Genomic DNA, 23,424 nt, shown 5'->3' on the forward strand with positions numbered 1-23,424 from the left:
GTTTAAAAGCAATACGTGTAACATTGCGCGGGATGGATGACTATAATACAACACGCACAGAGCAAAAAGTGACCATTCTGGTCAGCTGTTACTCCAACAACTATTATCTTGCATCATGGAGGGTTTCTTGAAGGCCAAGAGGAACCACAAGGCCTTTGTTCCAATATGTGCCGTTTTCACTTTTACCTGCGTTTCCATGCTTCTGCTACACTGGCACTGGTACTGGGACGCGCCGACATCGATTCCTACCCCCCCTTCGGTCGATAGGGACCGACGCTTCGCTATGGTTATTCCTGCCACCGGCGCTAGCCCCGAACTTTGCAAAACCGTCATGACCGGACTCGCACTTGGGTACCCGAGCCCAATCATCGTCAACTGGGGGGTTGACCATCGCCCTCTCACACATTGGAGAGGTGGCCGCAACTTGCTCAAAGTACCTGGCATAGTCGACTATCTCGAAGCAGCCACACGGCCAGACGCGCACCCATCCGAACGATTGGACGACGACGATATTGTCCTTATCGTCGATGGCTACGACATTTGGTTCCAACTACCGGCCCAGGTGATGCTCGAGCGATATCACAGGATCAACAAGGAAGCCAACGAGAGACTACAAAAAGAGTGGAATCAACATCAAAAGGGACCAATGCCGATGCGACAGACTATAGTTGCCGCCACTGGCAAGAGATGTGACCCCAAGAACGAAAACAGAGGCACAAAAATGCAGTGTGATGTATGGCCCGAGAGCCCTTTACGCAAGGATCTCTATGGTCCTCACACAGACGAGGACAAGTCATGCTGGGAAGTGGTTGATCCCCTCGACACGACTCGGGTTCAAGGGCGCCACTGTGGTGCTATCAGACCGAGATGGCTCAATGGAGGTCTCTACATGGGCCCTGCTGGCGATTTGAGACGTCTGTTCCGTCGCTGCTTTTTCACCTTACAGACGGGTATCGGCAGGGGTATCAAGATGCGTAGTGAGCAGTCTCTTGCATACGAAGCCGTCGTCGAACAGGAAACCTTTCGCCAATGGCAGAGAGTGAATGGCAGACCGAAACCTGATGTGTCAGAGTTGATGAATAACAAGCTGGAATACCACATCGGCCTTGATTACGCCGAGGAGCTGTCGGTACAAACCCAGTGGGCCCAAGATAGAAAGGGGCTGGACCATGGTGCATTTGTGACACTCGGCGACCAAGATCTCATTGACCGACACTCTGAAAGTCGGGGGATCTCGCCAACAAGACTTCGGGGCTTACCGGAGGACATAAAGTCGGCACCTAACCCACTATCGGCTCTGCAGCCTCGAGCCAACTGGACCAACATGCCCCTCTACGCCGACTTCTTCACAGAGACCGTCTCCGCAATTGTGCACCACAATGGTGTTGGTTCACTCAAGACACATCGATCTACTTGGTGGGACAGACCATGGTACTTTCAACACCTCCGTCAACTTCTTCATATTCGACTGAGAGCAAAGGGGGAGGCCGAAGAGCCTCTGGCGACAGTGCAGACGCCTAATGGTCGTGTCAGATACTGGACTGCCTCTGCGGAGAATACGAGCAAGTATCCGAGGCGTATGAAGAAGTCCTTGAAACATAGGTTGGACAAGATGAAATTTGGAGAGATGTGTCGGAAGAAGAGCAAAGCGGGAGAGGAGACTCCTCCGGAGTGGTATGACGAGATTTTCCGCGACAACCGTGGTTCATGGGGTGGTTAGCTAGTTTTCAGGGTTGTTATCTCTGGAGATGTAGTCAGCAAGAACCTATTTCATGTGATGCCGAATAGACTGGAGACTTTCCTACAGATTTCCTCCAGTGTGATTGTGAGATGAAGTCGATGTAATACTACCAAGAGATTGTGTTCGATGGTCAGTGAAAGGTAATTCAGTAGCAATAACAACGATAGGGAAGGTAAGGAGCTCTGGGGTTTCAGGCGATGTCGGTTCAGGGTCTTCAAAGACGCAGTTTTCACTGCGAGTGATCTCGGTTCGGCAAAATATTCTGCATCATACAGAGTCTGAGATTGATAATGGAAATGGGCATTTGACTTACTCTTCTTGTAGAATATCATGTGTCTGGTTAAGTGCTCAATGGCTTAGATTGTTATAGATTCTTTTACTACGGTATTCTACACGATATATATATGACATCTCATCCAACATTTTCACAACCATTAGTACAAGTCCTGCAGGCATTACTCAGTATGAATCACTTCGGCGTGACGCGTTCGAATAGGCCAAGGTATGATGCACTTGGATGGGCAATCTCTTGCTACTCCTTTATTTTGTTAACATGGACCTATTCCGTTTGTGGTCGCCGAAGAACGCATACGCTTGGCGAGCATCTACAAGGGGGTTGCACAGAGCTAACTGGGTGGAGAGAAACAAAACATGCGTAGACCAGACATGGAATCCATAACATACTCTTAGTGGCTCTTTCTACTACTCCATGCTGTCAATAATTCGAATAGCCTTCTCTCTTGGCCCAGATTATTGCTACGATTCGGTATCCTGGCACTCATTGTGCTACATATGATAAGGCTCAAAGTCAGTACAACCGCACGTCGATCAACTGGTAATAAAATGCCAAACTGTAAGCTCTAGGACATGAGAATAAATGATTAAATAATATTATTTTACACTACATAAACCTACTTCTTAATTCTATCTCTCATACTCTGTACCTGAAGCAGCTAACTTGTCACATCCCCTGAGCCGGGTAAAAGCAAGCTAACAATGTTCATTCAGCCCTACCACAAACCCGGAAAGACCGGAAAGACCGGGGTTTCATTAAATACGTACAGAGTGATACACAATGACTCATAATGGTTCATAACATACATAGTGACTTGAGTAATATCCAGCAACGACGAAGTAACTAAACATAAATAAGGAGCCCTAACTCCGCATAACACAATGTTGTGGCAATTGAAGAGATGATGTGCGCAGTTAGTTTCTAAGGTACCACCAACGTAAGCTGATCTACGTACAAGAACTTTTAGTTTTTCCTGTCTCGTGACATGCGTGTTTGGTATTTCTAGGCATAAAACTCTGGTGATATATGCAGATGACCGTCAATCCACAAGTCATGCCACAGTTACCCTTGACATTGTCGGCCCGAAGACATCGAGACCTGATATACCTTTCGGCCTAGAGTGTGAACTGATTTCCAGTACGACATCATTGTCATCTGATCTGACGCACTCGGTCAAGTTGGTTCGTGAAGGAATATATCTGCAGTTTCTTTCTTGTGCCCTAAGTCAGGGAATTGATGATCCCTCACTAGACATGATCCACTCCCTGCAGGCACAGATTTCATGGTTAACCTCGCTAGTCTAGGGCCGGGCCTGAAATAATGGGTGGTATCAATTATGGAGTCTACTGGTCATGTGATTGACGATTTGCCATCTGAGAAGAAGAACAGAAAATGGATGCATTCTAGCATTGTTATCACGCAAGTCAATGCGAGATGTCCTTGACATTCAGTTCAAAAGCAGTAAAAAAACGTAATCTCATCATATATCATTCATTCGCTTTTGCTTGCTACATGGTATCTATGACCAATTCCTAATATGCGTATCTAAATAGAGTTGTCACCGCATGAGAAAGTACCGCGGATCTTGCTGGAGTCGTTCTCAAAGATGTTGAGTAATTCGGTAATTGATGACCATAGGCCACCACCGTTCATGAACAACGACTGGACAATAAGAAGTCCATTGATGACACATAGAGCCATCTTCTTCCAGTTCTTCGTGTATTGGCCCTTGTTGATGTGGAACCAAAAGATGGCACTGAGACCGAAGGTGAACCAGGCAATCGTCGTCGCTGAAGAGATGGAGAGGATGGAATCGAAGATGGGGATAGCGTTGGAGATAATAAAGACAATGATCCAGTACAAGGTCACGCAGATAACCCAGACGCTCCACGACTTGACACTTCGGTCGGTGACTTGGTGGGTAGCCTTGAGGCCACGCATGGCAACAACGTACATGTACTTGATACCAGTGTGACCGAAAGCCATGGCTGTGGCGAAAACACATGGCAAAACGAGTCCGTAAGCGACCTTCGCAGCGGTCCTGGGCGCGGATCCCAAAGCAGGTGAGGTAGTATAGTCGCCGGCAAGACAATAGATGGCCACAGCGACGATAGTGTAAAGGGTAATGGAGAAGCATTCAAGGCAGGCCAAAGCCATGGGGAAGTCTCGGCTGGGGTTCTTCATCTCGGCCATATATGAAACGAAGCTTATGTTTCCTGCATACGCATAGCAGATCTTGAGACAGGCGTTGAGACCTTGACGGAAAGTTGGATTACCGACGACCTTGATCTCTCTTTCCCAACCAGGAGGAGCCTGCGAAGGTGAGGAAAAGCCCAAGCTGATCATAACGACAAGCGCCGCGGCTAGAATACTGATGGTGGATGGAATTCCGGATTGCGAGACGAATTTGACGGTTCGGGGAAGACACAACACCCAGCAGGCGACGACGGCGATGATGACGAAGCTGACAGTACACATGGAATGGTTACTAAGGGTGTTGAATGCGACAGACAAGGTTACGCTGGCAGAAGCGCAAGTCATCATAACCTTGATCATCAACCCAATTCCAGCCACGATCTCCAGAGGTCTGCCGCCAATGATGCCACACATGTCAACGACATTAACCACGTGAGGGTATTTTCTGTAGAATTGGAGGAGTTCGTAGGCAGTATAGGCAGAGAGACAGCCGAGACCAATGACGGCAATGACGCCGGGGACGACACCGAGGACTTGAAGACAACCGGGGAGGGACAGGACACCAAGGCCGACCTGGTTGGTGATGAGGACAAAGACTGTATCCCACTTGCTGAGGGTTCTGTAGTTCTTGCCGCCTTGGTTGAAGATGTTTTGGACGGGCTCGTCTGAGTGTTGCTCCTTGGAGGCCATGATATCATCATTGGCATCGTTGATGTTGCTGATCTCGTTGCCGTCGATGCCACGAATGGACGCAGGGCTGTCCTGCCCTTGCTGGTGGCCCATTTCGGGCTGGGTCTTTGTCGTCTTATCCTCAGCGCCCATGGTAGTCGACAGATAGAAAGGGTATAAGTGATGACTGTCAAGTAAGGTTATATTAACTCTGCGCCACTGTAACGAGAACAAACAGGGACAAAGGTTTATGAGATACAGAGGCGGTAACAAACGGTCAACTCTGATGGGGCCGTCGAGTCAATTCTTATATACATGCGCCAAGACAAAAGTCTCTCGACGTTTATCTCTGTCCGAGTGGATTGCCGAGCGAGAAAAAAAAAGTCGCGTTATCAAAAAATGGGAACTGAAAGAACAAGCGGTATATCGTGGAGCCCCATGGGGGAACGAGAGTCTCTCACGTAAAAGTTAGCAAATCGCCAATAGCCATCAGGTCATGAAAATAATGCAAGCGAGAGTCCCGATGAGAATACTGGGTCTCCATCTTGTTACGTTATGGGCAGCGATCTTTGCTGCAACGGATGGAGAAAGATCCAGTTTGAACCCGGCGAGTGGGAATTTAAAAGAGGAACGAGAGATAAGAATTGCATGGATTAGAGAGAGAATTATCGTATATCATACTCAACACACTTGATACAGTTACTGTAACTCGTTGATGTAGTCCAAGTGAGGCTCTTTACTCTTCGGTCCGAGGTGAAGAAATCTGGTCTAGCAGCCTTTTCATCCCCTGATCTTCCCCCCTGCGGCTTCGTCCGTACGCCAAGGGTACAAGCTTATTTTTGGCTTTTTTTTTACCCGGTCGTGTCGTACCATTTTTTCCCTCAACGATACAAAAGAAAGATTTGTTTCCGTTACGCGAAAAGTAGCCTCTTTTGACACATGCATTCAACATTTTGTGGACCTCACGACTCGCTATCTGTTGATCCAAGGCCGGAATATCCGACACCGGTCCGAAGAGTGATAATCAAGGCTGTCTCTATTGGAGAATTGGAGAAACGTTGGCAATTCTCGTGAGTCTCGAGAGTTACGGCATCGTAGCATGTTTATCGCATTCGGAGGTATTGTCGGTATTAAACTTGGACAACTGGTGAAACTATTCCTGTTTATCTGATAAGGACATCGTATTTATTACTTGATTTCTCCGAATCCCGAGGCTGGTTGTTTGGCCACTGACAACACCAATCCTTTACGTATCACGCAACGGAGATGCAAAACTAGCAACCATTGGCATGCATCATCAATTCATTCTAGAATAACAACGCTCACCTCATCTTCCATCCCCATTGGCTCTCCTAACATAAGCTGACTCGCTACCGTAACACCCCTCAACAAGGATGTGATCCAACAGAGAGGAAATCATGTTGGAGAGAGGAGAACAACAAGTGACACTGCATAGACTACACTGTGGGGGATACCAAAAGGTTGGGGAAATGAGGGGGAGAGGAGAGACAAAGTCTGTGCACCCAGTTTCTCTTACTCAACCTCCGGCTTTTCCTCTTGACCGTCCTAGATCGCGGGGATGTTTTGTCTTGGCGACTATTTAGACTTCTCTAAGTGGACTGTAAAGGGTAAGTCTCTCCGCATGAGAAACAGTTAGCTGGAACGCGAAAGGTGACTCGTTACCTGCGTGACAGGACATTGGGTCCGGGGAAATGACTGATATTGCGGTACGCGCCCCTCTCCCTTCTCTTGTTCCCCCATGTTTTTGGGGAAGGGGGTTTTCCAAGGCAGTGAGATTGGGGGCAACGTAAACTACACCTCGCTAGTCTATTTACTTGACATCACTTTACCTTGGCGCTTCTACTTGTTGCCCGTATTATCCCGGCCACGTTGCTTTACTAAAGACATAGACGCGTTGAATGTTATGTAAAAAATGTCATATTATTTACGACGATCTTCCTATATGTGTACAATGAAATAAATCTTATATAATAGCCGCCACCCAGATCAACACTGCTTTATTCCTCTCACTCACACTTCCAGCTGTCGGGGTTCTTCCAGTCTCCCTTGCGGTCCCAGACGTTGCGGTAAGGGTAGCGGCAGTGTCGGCGCTCGTACTCAAACTTGCCGTTGGAAGTTCCATTGGCAAAGCGCATGCCGGTGATGGTGTCGGGAGCAACACCCTCCTCAACCCACTTGATAATAGCCAAGAGAACGTTGTTCTTTGCGTCCTTGCCGCCCAGGTTGGCAATGTTGTTTCCAATGCGACTAGCACCGTCGCCCCCGGAGCAGTGACCGCAGCCACTGACACGGAAGTAGCGGTAGAACTTGTCCAGCTCGGTGTTGCTCAGACCCATGGTGCGAGAGACGTGGTCGTAGTACTCCATAGAGTTGTCGGAGCTGATGAGACCGTCCTGGAGACCGTGCCAGTGAATGATTCTGGAGCCTCGGGCGCGGAACTTGGACAGGTCGCCTTCCCAGGTCTGGACGTTGAAGGGGTTCACCTCGTTGGCCTTCTCATAGTCATCGGGGCCGATTTGTGCGGGGTTCCAGTTGGTGTTGTTCCAGATAACGTACTGGAACCATTCTGTAGAGTAAGGGAAAGGCGTCTCTCCAATGGCAAAGCCAAAGCCAGCATTGGCACCAGGTGGGATTCGGGGGTAGATGTAGGTTCCATTGTTGCCGTACAGGGGGCCAAAAACCTTGCGGACAGTCTCAATCTTGGGGGCAGTCAGGCAGTTCTTGGTCTGGCCCTTGGTGCAGACAATGGCTTCGGGTCGGTATTGGCACAGGTTAGGGTCCTCGATGATACCATCATCAACACCGTCAAGAGGGACATCGCACTGGACAAGAACACTCTTGTGAACCATGTCCCACTCCTCGGGGCTGAGATGAGCTGGGTCTCCGGGGGGACCAGTGATACCCCAGAAGCTTCCCGAGCGGGACTGCAGCCCGTTGAAGCGCATCGCAGGAGCACCAGCCACGATACCGTCAAAGTCATCGGGGAAGCTCTGCGCCTCCTTCCATCCCTGTCGTCCACCGGTCGAGCAACCAAGGTAGTAAGACTTGGTGTGCTTCTTGCCGTAGAACTGCTTGGCGATGTCCTTTCCAAGAACGGTGCCCGTGTGCACCGAGCGGTAGACATAGTCCTCCACGACACCAGAGTTGCCCTTCATGGGCAAGGCTGATGTTCCGTTGTGGCCATTGTTAGCACCAACGGTAGCGAAGCCGAACCCAACGCCGTATGCCACATCTCCATACTGAATACATCCAGCCATACCACCGTTTCCGGTGCTCAAGAATCGTCCGGTCCAGTTTGAAGGCAACCAAGCTTCGAGGGACAGGTTGGAAGCGGGACCTGTCGTGACGTGCATGGCCACACGGCAGAGCTCAACATCGACAACCTGGCTCTTGGGAGTACATGTTGGGTGGTTATCAGGGAAGGTGAGGTTTTTACCGGCGGGCACATGTTCGGTGAACCAGACCTTGGTGTTGGGTAGTTTCAACGAAGACTTGAAGCCGGCGCACTTGGCAGCAAAGTCATCCTTTGCCTTTTCAGGAGCAGCCGCAGCACAAGCAGCAAGCCCCGAGACAAGCAAAGAATTGGCGCGCATATTGTCGTAGTTATTCTCAAGTGGACAAGTACAAGTATTCGACAGAGACAACACAAGAGAAGCCTGACCGAGAATACAAAGTAGATGCCACATGATAGAATATATACACATTACCGCATAAATGTTTATCACCGGCCAACCCCTGCTCCCACACGGGAATCGGCCAAATGAAGTCTGGTGATCTTTACCCCCGTGGGTTATAAGCGAGGACTACTACTCCCGGTAGGGCGGCAGTTGTTGCGTGAGGGAGGGGAAGACTTCTGAAACCTCGGCTTGCTAGACTTGGAATTAAATCCGGGGTGCATTGACGGGGATTCGAGTCAGTTTGGGGAAAAATCTTGCGAGATGGCATAAACAGAACCAAGCCGTGATGCTGTTGTTGATGGAAGAGATTATCCGATTAATTTACTTGACAATTGAGTTTGAGAAATCAGATTCCTGCTTATCAGATATGACGCCTAGGCTTGTTAATACAAATTTACTTTTTTGCTTTGCCCGCAATTGACTTTACTCCCGTCGCTTCAGCTCAGTAGACTGAAACTAAGAAACCGGGGTAGTAGCCCTAGACTTGAACGGTACTACAACAGCCGGCTACTCTGTATCTTCAGCGGCAATGCAATTAACCTCTCTTGCTTGGTATGAGCTCTCAATTCACGGTAGTGTCATGTCACGGCACGTTCTTCCCGACAGCAGCAAACCTGGGACTTACGTGTGCTGCAAGATGGACAATTCGTTTATTATTCGTGTTCTGCTTACAACCCGGGGAATAACCGTCTAAAGTAGGGGTATCCAAACTCTGTTCGTCCGATAACCGTCCTTGTAAAGTTTAATTTCACAGGGGACCTGGATGATAGCTTTTGCCGTTTGCTTATTACCGTCCCGTTATCATCCCATATATACCGCAGGGTTGCGTGTTAACGCGTAATTTAACGTCTGTTCGGTCTTATTCTATCGGCTTTATTCTGACTTGGACGGCCTAATCTAACAGGATTTTTAAATGTTTAAGCGGTGCCCATTGGCAACATTGAGTCAAGGTTCGGCATCCCAGCCAGACTACCGTCCGTCTCGTCTCAACATGCGCCATTGCAGTCAGGCAGGACCATCTGTAAATCCGTATTAATTCCTAACTCATTGACGGCTTTGTAAGGGGAATGACTGACCTGCCACATGTCGATGACAACATACTTGCCCTTGGACTCAGCAGGTGGTCTCTGCAAAACACCAACAGCAAGGATGTAGTTCAACCAGTCATAGTCCGGGTGTCCCGTCTGGAACGTGCCTCTCAGCAGAGTTCGTCCATCAGGCTGTGTAGGTCCCTGGGTCTGGATATAGATATCGACACCATCATCCGTTCTAAGGTTGTATCGAGTGTCGGGAAAGAAGATCCCCTTGGTGTCCGTCAACCCCCAGTCGGCACCGAGGTTTGACACGGTACCTGACATGCGAGGGCCCTTGAACGTTCCGCCCGTGATGGGGATGACTACGCGGCTTCCTTGATGATAGTCGCCGATTTGCCAGCGCTCGCCGAGTGTTGCGTTGACAGTGTAGAGGAACTCGTATGAGGGAGTGCCCATCAGCTGGGATGCTCCGAGGACGGCATTGCAGGCGATGACAAAAGAGCTGATGAGTCTCATGTTGGCTGTTTGTACAAATAGAGAAGACTTTTCAACTAAATTACGCATATTTTAACCTGATATCTCCCATTCTTATACTCCAGCTGTGCCACAGATCGCCAAGTCGATCTAGCCAACACCGAGGTGGTGTTGATGGAGACTGACGATCGAGTCAGTGTGAGGGGTCGATATGCACCCCGCAATCTGGTCGGCAATTGATGCGGCAGCCAAATACGGCTTTAGAATGTTTTCTAATTGGACTTGTTTCTGGATGAAGGAGAATATGGGGTTTCATTTAGCCAGATCATGGCGGAGAGATCGGGCTTGACGTCATGTTGCGGCCGCGATCGATGCGGAGGTGTTCCTGGGTGAGATCAGATAACCGAGCGTTTCGGCTACCAACGAGTGTCTCACACGGGATTGAAGCAGTTCCAATTTGATAGGTAAATATTACATCGATTTCATTCACTAATAGACATGATACTAGGAGATGAGTTACCATCCTGACTATTGGGGTGTCATCACTGCTGTACGCCGCAGCTATGCACCTAAGCCTTTGACTCTGTGTGCAACAACCGAAACCCCAACACAGCGACTAAGCTGTAGGCACCTGAATCCATGAGGCTACGTCGAAGTGCTCCTTCTTCGTTCCTGGTATAACTCACAAACTTGTGACCTCTACCTCTGTAAAATCATGAGGTCGGTACCTCTTCATCTGAGAACAGGGATATATCATGACTCCCATCCGCCTCATGCAAATCTACCGTCTCTATAATCTTCCCCGCTTCGTTCTTCTTGCGCCACATGGCAGCTCTATCCGCTTGACGCGTCGTTCCCTCCCAGGTCCGCCCCTTGAGATGCCTCAAGCATAGTGTCTTGCCTTCATCAGGGTAGTAAAGCCAAGTCGCCCATTTCTTCCACTACACTTTGTTAGCCATCTCATGACTTGACTGTCATGGCTATACTTACTTGTCCATCTTTCATTTGAGCACGAGCTCGTTGCCCAATCTTGTCTTCAATGAAATCTCCACGTAGCATAGCCAGACGCGTGGGGAAGACACGTTCCAGGTAATGAGCCACTGATGCAAGATGTGGCTTGTCATGCCAGAAATACATTGGCGTTAGTGGTATTTTGCCAGCATGTGACGGTGCTTCGTAGTCGCGAGTGAGAGCCAACGAAGTATCACGGAGGCTGGGGAACTCTGACACGATTGCAGATGAGGCGTATGAAAGCATACGTACTGCTGCCAGACAGACGTATTTGATGGGTGCTTCTGGGTCTGATTCGTGGCTTTGCATGATTTGGAGAAGAGGTTGGATGGGGAGATGTGCTGTTATGGCCCAGTCATGTTGCTGGACCCAGACATAGGGAGTCTGGGTGATTCTCAGAGCGGATCTGACTGCCAGGCCGAAGCCCAACCGTCTTGATGATTCGATGAACGTGACTCGCTGGTCAGTTGTTTGGGATATCTTGTAGTGGACCGCATTCTCATGTTTCGGGCTTCCGTACTCTGCTATAGCATCTGTTTCTGTGAAAGTGACGACAGCATCATGATGATATTTTTTGAGTATCAAGTCCTTGACATTCTTCTTGTAGGCAGTAAAAGCAGCTGCTTGCTGAGGTGTGACTTGTCCTTTCTTTAATCGCGCTGTGGGAACGATCTGATCAAACGAATCAAAGACGACAATGACGTTGCATTTTGTCAGTTCTGGACAATGTCGATCGAAAGAGTCTAGAATCGTAGATATAAGCTCGGTGGAGGGTGCAGATGGAGTTGGGGAAGTGGTGATTATGACGGTGAGCAGACTTTGCACGGTCGCATCTTGGGTCATGATGCGATGCTTGATGAGGGGACATGGACGCCCAAGACCAGCATCTACCCTGTACTGGATAAAGATTGGGCAGTGTTTGGACACAAGTCAGGTCAGGCAGGGTCTGGCGGTGAAGCGAACGAAGGTGGTGGAAGGATGTCATGTCAAGTCAAGGGCATGGGACGGGCCGCTGCATCGCTTCCTGAAAATTCTGCGCTTGTAGGCGATAGCAGTAATTGAGCCCTATAATTTGAGTACTAACCTACCTGTAATAAGATCACCACAATCAATTGACTCTCTCAACGTCTACAACTACACCAATACTCTACTTGTTATCGATCGATTGACGAAAGACAGAAAATGGCATGATTAAACGCGTCGCGCATCAACCGAGTGTTACACTGTGCTGCACACTACAGTGACGTGTAACCTTGAGTGCATGCATGAATACTAAGGTACCAAGACACACCAACACCCTCATTTATCGCCGATAGATTGCTGGATTGACTGGTTGGACGAATAATAAAACACTAGATTGAAGCCAAGCGACGTTTCATCTTTTAATTTAAATTCCCTGGTCGGCAACAAAAATAACCTGATTTATCCCATTTGCCCAGCCACCTCGAGTACAACCATCAAGTTTTATCTGCAACACCATCGCGGGACGACAAACACACCATGCAAGGAGCCGCACATGTCTTGTCTCAGTTGCTCTCCATACGAGAAGGAAGACGTGTAGAATATAATCCAGTTGAATGCATCTCTAGCTTGATATTGTCTTCAATTGGGTCTTCAATTGGCGTCACTTGAGGGTCTATTGGGCTATCTACAGTGGACCACCGGCATCTGCCAAGTCAGTGCTGGGCAGCAGGGCCTCGCTAGCTTAGCTTGGTCCCTACTAGCCTCCCTGGACAGTCCATAGATCCCAACCACGAGATAAAAAGCAAAGACACAGACAGAGACAGTTAAACTGACGGACTGCTAAAATAGAACCAACCTCCCATTTCCAGCCATCGCGTTTCTCTTCTTGACCCTGTCTCTAAAACAGGAATCGATCCCAGGGGGCACTCCTCTCCCATTCTCTAACCAATTTCTTGTCTCTCATTCTCTTTTGTCTTGTCTAGCGCAAAGACAATTAATAATTCTCAATCTCACCATTTCAATCCTCCATCACCGCTATTCCCAACTCCCCGCATTCGACCTCAAGCAAACCTCCAACATGGACATGGCTACAATGGCGGCTCCTCACCAGCCAAGATACAGCCTCGAAGACCCAGGCTCCGGCTTCGAACCTCGCAACAACGCCCGCGACGCCAGAGAAGCAGCTCGCGCCGTGCGAAACGGTCAGAGCCCCCGATACAGACGCACCCAATCTCCCGAACAGCTCGTCGACGATTATCGCTTCCAGAGTGAGGAGGGTTCCGAGATGCGCTCTCCCACGTCTGACGTGGCATTGCAGGACGCCATGCTCGCACAAGCACAACAGCAGCAACAGGTGAGTCTCTCTCTTCCGTTCGTACTCTTGCCTATTCCCCCCTGCGCCGCCGCTAGAGAAAAAACAGTTCTAGTCTCTCTAGGCAAACATCACTTCTGGGAATCAATTCCGGGCAACATCTTTATTCCGCTTTTTTCCATTTTATTTCCCCTGAGACTACAAATAAAAAAGTGAAATTAACTTTGGCTCACTAATAGCGTGTCGTTCCGGTTGGTCAGGTCGCGCGAAACGCAGGGCAACGAAGACAACCTCCCCAAGGTCAACAAGTTCCCCCCAACATCAACATCAACGGTCGAGGTCCCCAAGGTCTAGGTCCAGGTCCAGGTCAAGGTCAACCCATGCCTGCTACGTACAACGGTCCTGGTTCAATGGACGGTCAACAACAACCCAACGGCCCTAGAGGCGAAGCTGGTCGGTACAGACGACAATCGCGTCGCACCTCCGACTCTGGTCAATCCCACGGTGAATCCCCTACGCGCCCGGGCCCCAACACCCAACAGAGCCGAATGTCTCAATCCATGGGCCCCGAGCCGCACCAGCACCAGCACCAGCACCGCGCTGTCTCACCAGACCGATTGGGCGTCCCCGGCCACGACATCAGTCGTCTCCAAAGCCCCAGCATCCAGAAGAGCGTCCTCCAACCCCTCGAGAAGAAGATCCACGAGTACGATCACCTCATGCACGAAGCCCAGACCCAAATGGCCCAGCTCGACGAGGAGCTCCGCGCCCTTCAAGAACGACGTCGCGCCGCCGAAGATCGCTTCATCGAAGCCAAGACCAAGCACGACGAGTACGAGCGCCAGCACGAGGACGTCGGCCGCGCTCTGCGAGGGGAACTCGTCAAGGAAGCTCCCCCAGCACCCATGGCAACCGCCCCCGCAGTTCGCCAGCCCCCGCAGATGCAACGTATGGACAGCCTCGACAGCTTCGACCAGCGCCCCATGAGCCAGCAGAGCTCGTTCCACCAGAAGCCCAAGAAGAGCGGCATGCTGCGAATGAGCTTGTTCAACAAGAGCAATTGACGCCGCAAAAAGGGTTAAAGCTTATGAAGTTATGCGATAATGATTTGAACATCTTTGGACATTGGGGGACGGAGAGGGGAAAATATGAATGGGACGGCCTTTTTTGTGCGCTACTTCTTAATTGTCGATTTATTTTTCTGTTTATGCTTGATAAAGTCCCATGTACAAAGGACTCTTTTTTACTTCAAGTTACATTACAATCTTCCTAATACGCTTTGGATGTACATAGATTGATGAGGCCTTTTTGACAAGGTCACATCAGGACAGCCTGTGCTGACCCAAGGTCGGAAGGAGTATGATGAGGCCCGTGGAAGTAAGAAAAAATAATTATTACTGAAGCAATTTTAATTTGTTTTCGCCAATTAAGTGTCTGTTAATTGAGGGCAGCATATTGTTACTGGCGTGACATGTGATATCTACCAAGTGTCCATGACGTCAATGAAGCTCAAGAGATCACCACAACAACATGGTGTTTTTCTTACAAAGATAACATTATTATCCGCAATTGAGAGGGATATCCCGTGGGTACAAAATGAAGCTGACGCAATTTCCATCCTGGAAATGCGACCGAGAAATGTCAAGTTGACAGAACCCCTCTCACTGAGGAAGTACGGTTGGTCTCCCCTCGTCGTCGCGACATCAACAGTGGCTCATGTCTCGGAACTCGGTTTCGTTTTCGCTAAGCAAAGGGTCCAAACCTTCTCAAGTCACCGGCAGTTGATCTCAAGACATGTCTGAGTCTCCGAGATGTGTTACCCTGTACCCACTTGTCGCTTACCCATGAAGTCCTAGCCGTCACACAAAGCTGGAAAATGATGTGGTATTGTAGGCATATTTTGCTTAAAGTTGTACCAACCACCAAGTAGTATTTTGTTACTCAAAGTTCATCATTTGTGCCGCAACATACTCGTTTGCAATTGTCGGTGTTCTGCTCAGCTATTCTAGATGGTGAAGCCACCAATCGTCCAGCGATTAGCGTAGCCACTACCACCAGGACCTCTCTATTTAAATACGTGGGTGGGAAGCTGCTTGCCATCCTCCCCAAATCGCTTCGGAATGACATCGAGAATGCCATCGACATCTCTAGGCTCGTAGTCCAAGACTGATGACCCATGAATAAGTACACCTAGCCCATAGTTCTCCTTGACCCAATGGGCAAACATGTCCATCCCAGCAATAGCACCACCCGAAGTCCAGATATTCCCATCAACAATCCATTTCTTCTCGTCGGTCCAATTGACGCTCGTAAACTTTTCCTTCAAAAACGGAATGGCACCATGATTGACGGTAGCGTTTTTGCCATCGAGAACACCCGCCAATGCAGCAACCACAGCTCCGGTACAGGTGGTGAAAAGTAACTTCCCAGCTGCCACATGTCGTTGAATAAAGTCTGCATACTTGGGATGCAGTTCAAAGGTGGACGGATCAGGACCACCCAAAAGAAGGATGTCCAGCTCAGGGCATTCTTCCACGGTGGTGGTGGGCGTGATGGTTAGGGAGCCGCAAGTGAGCGTGATGGGGTCACGACTGTGGCCGACGTGGTGGATCACAAAATCCTGCGCGTGGGAAATTGTTTCTTGTTCGATTTTCATAAAGGGAGACATCATTTGCATAGATGTCTTGCTGCACGAGTTGATGAGGTCCATGGGGCCTATAACATCGAGTGCTTGGAAGTCATAGACAAGAATGCCAAATTGAACAGGTGCCATGTTGGATAGTGTGTAGTGTTTGTTTAGTTGGAAGTGATGATGATGGATTTGTTTGGACTATGGAAACCGGATAACTGCTACTCTTATATAGTTATCATGCTACACTAACGCATCGAAAAGGGAATACTGAAACGCGGAATTCTGGTCATTCGTCACATTAGGATACAGAATATCTCATAACATCCGAACCTACTCGGAATTTAGATCATGGTTTAATTTATAGTGGATCGACAACGAACAAGAATGTCCACTAAGGATGTTGCACTCTGTCTCAAGTCCTTGTCGAGGCCCTGCCCTTGTCGCATACTTTACAGTAAAAAGCAACAGTTCCATGGCTCTTCGGATAATACACTGCTGAGTTCTCAATTCATCCGTGCCGCTTGAGAAACACTGACCAGCTGTATGTCAAATCTGTGGACCCAAAACGCCGGGAATAACTATAGAATTGACAACTATTGTATCAACGGTTCCCCATGAAGAGTAGCAGCTCGAAAAGCCGGAGCCGGAGATGTAAATTGACCGACGACCCGATTGCGGTCGGGACTAAAGACGTCCCAGAGCATTTCATGACACTAGGGTTCAACGCCTCTCACATGGAATGGCAGCTATAAACATAAATCTATGAGCATGAGCGAGCTCCGCATCGTACCACAATAATTATTTCGCTCTCAATCATTTGGTACGACATTCGTAGGACTTGGCGAGAACGAAACGGCCCTTCCTGCGGAGTCAAGGTTTGATAGAGACAACTTGCCAATTACTATAGACCAGACGCGTTTTGGCCTATGAGACCGTGCGACACTCTAATCTTATTCCTGGGAAGCCCGAGAGATTTGAGTGATATTATGTCATCCGGTCCATTCATGAACACGAACCCCTTTGAGCCGAGGGCGATGACTTCATGTTGGGGGTCAAACAACATAGCTGAATGGTCTGAGATACACAGAGAGGAGTAATCATGCGATATGAAGCTTGGTTCGACATGGAATTGAAAATTGATAGGCTAAAACCCGTGAATATGCTTTGTTGATGACCGCCGAAGGCTATTGTCCCCGCTCCTGGGATTGTTCAGTACATGCATCCAGGTTTATAAATATCGCCCTTCTTTCTGAGCGACTGCCCCTCTTCTAGTTTTTACAAATCGCCATCTTACAGATTTTCCAACTAGGTTACAAAATGATCTCCCTCAAGGAAGTCGCTGCCGTCATGGCGGCCTTTTCGCTCGCTGAAGCCTACTACAAACACGCTGGCAAAGAGAAGTACACCTGCTCGGACACGTGTGCCTCAGAGATGAGGTTGATCGATGGCTATGAGGAAGACTGCTACCAGTTTCTCGCCAAGGTTGTGCCTGGGTAAGTTGAATATCCACACAAGTCGTTACTGCTTCTCACACATCGTCTTTTCACAGGTCTGTTGGACACCTCAGCAAGGTCCCTAAGCAGTACGAGTATATATGCTCTGGCACCATTGACTTTGTAAATGCTTGTTACTGCCTTGCTCCTGACGAGCCTGATTACGCTATCGACGAGCACGTCAAGGATATCAACGGCCGGTACGCCAACGATGAGTATGTCAACGACGACAGTGTCAACAACGAGCTTTTCACCAACGAGCGTTTCAATGACGAGAGAGCCAACAATGGCAGACTCAGCAATGGTAGACTCAGCAATGGTAGACTCAGCAACGGCAGAGTCAACAACGGCAGAGTCAACAATGAGAGCGCCAACAATGAGAGTGCCAACGGCGAGAGCGTCAATAGTGAGAGCGTCAACAACGAGGACGATCCTACTGCCGCCCAAGATACTGTGTTCATCCCACAGACTATTTCTACCACAATTACTGAGCCTACTACGACAACCACCACTGAACCAACTACGACAACCACCACTGAGTCCGCGACAACTACCACCACTGAGTCTACGACATCAATAACTATCGAGGCCACGACATCGACAACCACCGAGTCTACCACATCAACAACTACCGAGTCTACTATGATAACCACTACCGAATCCACTACAGCTACTACCGAGTCTACTACAACCACTACTGAGTCTACAACAGCTACCGTCACGGCCATCATTGCAGACGCCAATTGCCCAACCTGTCCCGCAACATGCGACTCTCGCTTCACCTGCCGTGGAACTATCAGCTACTGTAACGGCGGTACTACATGCATTTGTTTCAGGACTACTGAGGGAGACACTATGTGCGCACTTAGTAGCGACTGCCTCTCATCGGAGCAATGTACCTCTTCGAATGACTGCCCCGCGGACCAGAGATGTATCAGCCAGAATTGCTGTGGATTCAATGTTTGCGTTGCGGAGGCCACTAATGAACAGTGTGACCCTGCCAGTCAACAGAACAATCTCTCGGCGCCTCCTGGACGACGTGCCAGAGGAAATAGTCTCAGTTACTAAGGGACTTGGGAAACCCTTACTTTCTAGCTGGAGTTGATACTGCTGCTACTAACTTCTGCTTTGCGGAAGGAAATCGCCTTTAAAATGACCATATTATTTTAGTTATCTACTTAATTGATCTATTGGGTTAAGATAGGGTCTCCAAGTGAACACGATACTTGTGAGAAATGTGCTAGTCTAATCATTTCCGTATTTCAGGGTACATACAAAATAATGGCGGCAGCTTTGGTACCTCAAACTCCAACGTAGCCTTGGAAGTAAAACAGGACGGAAGACTTGCTTGGGCACACCACTTCAAGAAGCATAAGCCAAGGGAAATATCTCGTTATTTAATTTTGCATAGCGAGATATCTTTTGTAGCATTGTTCATATATTGCAAAGAGAGGTGTGGTAGTCATTAACGTTGTTCCATTTGCGTTGAATTTTAGTGTACATTTCCATCAGTCCACGCCTCTATTGGTTTCGACTGCTTTACCATCGCCATCAGAGTCCATGCGTATCTACCACAAAATTGCCCCAGCTATAGGTCCAGAACCTTGTCGCTGTTATTTGCAACCTGCCAGGACGATACTCATCCACAGTAAAGCAAAAGTCCTACCCTCCGACCTTGATACGTTGCATCCATACTCAGTCTCGACTCGCTTGGCCCCTAATGCGCATTGAAGATCCCGGCTATAAAAGTGAGCATAGTTGTAACAGCTCCAGCCTGGTTTCGTGACCTGAGGCTCTGTGCAAAGACAGTAAGAAGCTGCAAAAGGTTTTGACTGATCCGGGTATCCGAGCAGAGCATTAGGCGAGGCCACATATCTTTGAATTATGTAATCTGTTAAAAATATCGGGGATATACTTTAGGGATGACTGTAGGTTCATCTTTACTAGCGCCAAATGATTGCCATGTATCATCTGCTAATCTCTGAAGGTCCTCCAAGCTGGGAATAGTGCATTTACCGCCTGAATAGAGCCTTTCGTCTTCGAACATACCAAATGCTCTCTGTAAACAGATCCTATCCTGGAGACGCTCAGCGCAAATTGGGAAAGACATTAACGGCCGCCTGTTTCCATCATTCATCCTACCGATACACGCCCGCAACGTTGTCCAGGGACGTGGTCTGAAGCGTGCAGTAATTACCCCATGACGCTCTGTATTCAGTAGATGATGGAAAAGTACATCCCCATGCAGATGATGAAGTCTGTGTCTTGGAAATTTGGAGCACCCTATAAGTTGTGGCCTTTTCCCAGTTCGGTTTACCGAGATAAGCATTGAACTGAGGTCGCTGAAGCCGAAGCTGGGGGTTTCGTGGCGAATATACAAAGGAAAAAAGTCAGAATGACGAAGTTGGGTATCGACACAGATGGAGTGTGGAAATCTGAGAGATGTTCCTTGTTCCAGGCTGTCAGTGTTTGTGGTAGGGGAATCTAACGACAGCCGATTCGGAAGAGTAGAGCCTGGAGCAGTTTGCGCGTTGGCTTTTCGAACACTTCGCCTTCTTTTTCCCCATGCCGCTTCATTGAAGAGGGTTTTGTAGAGGACTCTAAAATACTCTGTGGAACACATTATATCGTCCCACTCCGTGTCACTGGGATCCTGTATCTGTGATGCGCCAGTGGTCCATTCAAGAAGTCCCCGTCTCTGTGGGAAGAGAACGTAGCATCTGAAAATAATTTCCAGACTCAGAAATGCTCGTAGAAGGCGATACCTCTCTGACAATCGAAGTTGACTAAAAAAGACTGGCGTGATGTCAACTATCTCGTCTTGAAATCGTGTGCCAGTCCAGCCGGTCGCCATCTCTGGAAGAGCCATGTAAGCTCGTGAAGGAAACGGATCGGTGGCTTTGCCCAGGTAGTCTTCGATCCAGCAAATAGCAAAAGATATCACGCGGTAAAGCCTCATCGTCATGTTTCTATCTTTCTGCGCTAGCGGGTCGGGTCGGTCTCGTGATAGTAAGAGCTCCTCATCAGTAACAACGTCTGTATCATAATTGCGACTGTGGGCTATGATGAGTGCATCCTGTAGGATGGTACCGGTATCATCCAAAGCTAATATCGGCTTGAGGATCTCTCGTGCGATGCCATCTCGGTCTATTGTATACTGCCATAGCATTGTGGGAGATGCGCGAATGAGCTTCATGATGGCGGAGTATGACTCGACGTGAACAATTATGTTCCTTCGGATTTCCGGCGGTAGTCGTGAGAAAGAATCCATGATGGGAGATCGTAGTGTTGTGGTTTTGTGGAGGTGGGAAACAAAAAGGTTCTGAAAGAAGGCAAGTGCTTCAAGTGTTTATAGGAAAGAGGATCTGGTTTGGTTGTCTGAGATTTTAAATTAGTCCTGGGACTGTGTGTTTATATACTGGAATTTCTGAAGAGAACTTAATTTGACTGTGGGCACATCTTGTGATCAGATCAAAGTTTTTCACCTATACAAGGTTTCAATAACACGGCTATTTGCAAATAGACAGTATAGAAGGAACATGCTTATCTGATGTCCTGTGCAAAGCAATGAAGTTTGTCATGAGATATGATTCGACATTTGGTAGAACTGCTTTGTGCTGATGATGAATCACTCCACGAAAGTAATATTTACAACATATACTAGCAAACAAGAGGGAATTGCAGGTAAAGGAGTAATTAGGTCGCTTCTACAGTGAAAGATACATTGTAAAGCTACTTTGAAGCTGTGGATATTGTTATACATAATACAGTGGTTGGTGAAGATAGTGATTGGAGCTACATTTTGTGAACTCAGTTACAAGTCTTTCATTGGCTATTTATTCACGCTTCAGAGTGGGTTTTCGTATCTATTGACCACTAGATATGTTACTTATCATTCAGTTAAGTAAGCGTCATAGATTGGAACTAGTGGTCGTGTATGAAAAGGCAACAAAGGGTGTCGAGAACATCACCCTGCAAAGCCTTCTAGAAACTAACAGTAACACCTCAAAAATACAACACGAATTACTCAAGTAAAAAATGCCATCGTCAAAAGGAAAGCCCACAGACCCCGAACTGAGAGAGGAGCTCAAGGAAGAGATTAAGCAAGAACCCAACAAGAGCGGCGGCGGCCAAGGTCAATGGTCCGCGTGGAAAGTATGGAGATTGTCCCTTGATATCTTGTCAATAATCAGGCTGTTACTGATACTGCTTCAAGGCGTCGAAGCTCGCAAAGGAATACGAAAAGCAAGGCGGTGACTATGAGAATAAAGCTGGATCCAAGAACGAGCCTAAAAAGGGCGAGCCACAGCACAAGAGCCAAAGAAAGAAGAGTCGAGAACTTGAAGAGGACTGAACTGTAAATACTTTTCTGTACTGGATAGAACAATAAAGTGGATGTTGTTGTGGAAATCGTCACTCCTGTATATTCGCCAAGGTTTGATACAGTGAGAAAGTAAAAATCTGTTGAGAAGACAAGTCGCCACACATGATCAGAAACAATTTGACAAAAAAAAAGTAGGGGGAGGTAGGAGGAGGAGGATGTCTTAAAATGCAAATGATCATCTGCTGCCGTCGTATTTAAGAGCGTTAAAAAACATACAACACCGGGGATTCACTAGTCATCACTAACCTAACTACTAATCCAGCGCTTCGCAGCTTGACTATGGGAGAGGCTACAACCAAGAAAAGGTCTGGTTTTACCACGGTAAAAAGACAAGTTACTTTAGCCGTAGAAGGATTGGGTAGTACACAGCCTCACTGGATGTAGGCCAAGCTGTTTATGGAGTATGCCGAATTATTGTCCATCTTGCTGGGATCCCAACCAGCATTCAATTGAGCCTGGTATTATTATAACAGAGAACACTATGTCGTGACGAGAACCACCATTCCAGGAGGCCGGTTTGCGCGACGTCAAGCCAGCAACCTTCTGCTCGATTGAGCGGCGGCCCGGCCGTGACGGTCGCCACATATCCCCAGCTTTTCTTCGTCCTTTTACCGCAAATGTATAGTCTGTCCGTTTCACCAACAGTAATGGGTTCGATGCTCCAGTCCAGACGGTACTGGCCGACAGACTCACGGTGGCCATCGAGGTAATGGAGAAGCATGCTAACAACCGGCCGATGAGGCGCGGACTTATCGATACAAACATGGACCAGAGTCAAATGTCGCATACTGCATGACGAGTGTATCCACAGTTCGTTATATTGCGTGTAGGGACATGGAGAGACAGATACTGGCAACCTTGGGGTAGTGTCCTGGCTAGCAACGACAGCGACGATCTCTAGAGCGATCAATTCCACGGCGTGTCTGCTGGAGGAACTGGGTTGGTTGAAAAAGGCACGGCAGGGGCTGTGGCGCAAGGTAACAACGCGCCGTAGGTCGACATTCTCGTGCCCGTAGAGGCCGAACACGGCAGTTCGTCCTCGATTTGTAGAGAACTGCCATCATTTATCAGCCTAGTACAAGAGACAGAGACAATATATCCTACCGTAATCCCGACAGTCTCAGTTTCAACTATCAAACATCCAGCCCGTCTGCAGATGTCAGTAAGATACTCGCCCTTTTCAATAGGCATATACATCCAAAAGCAGGTGGGGGCGTCTGCATCCTTGAACAGACTCGTATCTAATATTTGATCCTGTTTATGGGTTAGGATGCCCAGTGTCCTCGCGCCATCGGTGGCTACGAAATAGCCGATGGTGTCCGGCGCGTTGCATTCAAAGAATTGCATTCGTAGGCCGTCTGGGTACGCCTTTCGTGTTTTCAGTGTCAAAAGATCAATGACGGTAGGTGGAGCGGAAACCGGAACTTGCCATCCGATACGAGATGCAAGTGCTGGAGACCCTTTGTGCGCGTTCTCGATATTGCGAATCTTCAGACCCTGCCTTGATATTAGCTAGGGATGA

General features: G+C 48.4%; 10 protein-coding genes across 10 annotated transcripts; 4 read left to right on the forward strand and 6 right to left on the reverse strand.

The window, feature by feature from the left end:
* Nucleotides 1-115: 115 nt before the first annotated feature.
* Nucleotides 116-1,720, forward strand: FPSE_06741 (uncharacterized protein; the record flags this gene model as incomplete). The annotated part of the gene is made up of 1 exon (XM_009259859.1): nt 116-1,720. One exon carries the CDS (start codon nt 116-118, stop codon nt 1,718-1,720), a length of 1,605 nt encoding a protein of 534 aa, XP_009258134.1.
* Nucleotides 1,721-3,581: 1,861 nt separating this feature from the next.
* On the reverse strand, nt 3,582-5,054 carry FPSE_06742 (uncharacterized protein; the record flags this gene model as incomplete). Its single annotated transcript, XM_009259860.1, has 1 exon — nt 3,582-5,054. One exon carries the CDS (start codon nt 5,052-5,054, stop codon nt 3,582-3,584), a length of 1,473 nt encoding a protein of 490 aa, XP_009258135.1.
* A 1,874-nt stretch (nt 5,055-6,928) lies between these two features.
* On the reverse strand, nt 6,929-8,515 carry FPSE_06743 (uncharacterized protein; the record flags this gene model as incomplete). Its single annotated transcript, XM_009259861.1, has 1 exon — nt 6,929-8,515. One exon carries the CDS (start codon nt 8,513-8,515, stop codon nt 6,929-6,931), a length of 1,587 nt encoding a protein of 528 aa, XP_009258136.1.
* Nucleotides 8,516-9,585: 1,070 nt separating this feature from the next.
* FPSE_06744 (uncharacterized protein) lies at nt 9,586-10,149 on the reverse strand (the record flags this gene model as incomplete). Its single annotated transcript, XM_009259862.1, has 2 exons — nt 9,586-9,618; nt 9,676-10,149. The coding sequence occupies 2 exons, from the start codon at nt 10,147-10,149 to the stop codon at nt 9,586-9,588; spliced, it is 507 nt and encodes a 168-aa protein (XP_009258137.1).
* Nucleotides 10,150-10,820: 671 nt separating this feature from the next.
* Nucleotides 10,821-11,961, reverse strand: FPSE_06745 (uncharacterized protein; the record flags this gene model as incomplete). Its single annotated transcript, XM_009259863.1, has 2 exons — nt 10,821-11,048; nt 11,098-11,961. 2 exons carry the CDS (start codon nt 11,959-11,961, stop codon nt 10,821-10,823), a joined length of 1,092 nt encoding a protein of 363 aa, XP_009258138.1.
* A 1,198-nt stretch (nt 11,962-13,159) lies between these two features.
* FPSE_06746 (uncharacterized protein) lies at nt 13,160-14,457 on the forward strand (the record flags this gene model as incomplete). The annotated part of the gene is made up of 2 exons (XM_009259864.1): nt 13,160-13,435; nt 13,633-14,457. 2 exons carry the CDS (start codon nt 13,160-13,162, stop codon nt 14,455-14,457), a joined length of 1,101 nt encoding a protein of 366 aa, XP_009258139.1.
* Nucleotides 14,458-15,458: 1,001 nt separating this feature from the next.
* On the reverse strand, nt 15,459-16,166 carry FPSE_06747 (uncharacterized protein; the record flags this gene model as incomplete). Its single annotated transcript, XM_009259865.1, has 1 exon — nt 15,459-16,166. The coding sequence occupies one exon, from the start codon at nt 16,164-16,166 to the stop codon at nt 15,459-15,461; it is 708 nt and encodes a 235-aa protein (XP_009258140.1).
* Nucleotides 16,167-17,342: 1,176 nt separating this feature from the next.
* Nucleotides 17,343-18,586, forward strand: FPSE_06748 (uncharacterized protein; the record flags this gene model as incomplete). Its single annotated transcript, XM_009259866.1, has 2 exons — nt 17,343-17,518; nt 17,575-18,586. The coding sequence occupies 2 exons, from the start codon at nt 17,343-17,345 to the stop codon at nt 18,584-18,586; spliced, it is 1,188 nt and encodes a 395-aa protein (XP_009258141.1).
* A 1,146-nt stretch (nt 18,587-19,732) lies between these two features.
* On the reverse strand, nt 19,733-20,789 carry FPSE_06749 (uncharacterized protein; the record flags this gene model as incomplete). Its single annotated transcript, XM_009259867.1, has 2 exons — nt 19,733-19,801; nt 19,836-20,789. The coding sequence occupies 2 exons, from the start codon at nt 20,787-20,789 to the stop codon at nt 19,733-19,735; spliced, it is 1,023 nt and encodes a 340-aa protein (XP_009258142.1).
* Nucleotides 20,790-21,556: 767 nt separating this feature from the next.
* Nucleotides 21,557-21,872, forward strand: FPSE_06750 (uncharacterized protein; the record flags this gene model as incomplete). Its single annotated transcript, XM_009259868.1, has 2 exons — nt 21,557-21,673; nt 21,735-21,872. 2 exons carry the CDS (start codon nt 21,557-21,559, stop codon nt 21,870-21,872), a joined length of 255 nt encoding a protein of 84 aa, XP_009258143.1.
* Between the last annotated feature and the right edge of the window lie 1,552 nt (nt 21,873-23,424).

The sequence above is a fragment of the Fusarium pseudograminearum genome, chromosome 2 (assembly GCF_000303195.2).
Source record: "Fusarium pseudograminearum CS3096 chromosome 2, whole genome shotgun sequence".
Classification (NCBI taxonomy): domain Eukaryota; kingdom Fungi; phylum Ascomycota; class Sordariomycetes; order Hypocreales; family Nectriaceae; genus Fusarium; species Fusarium pseudograminearum.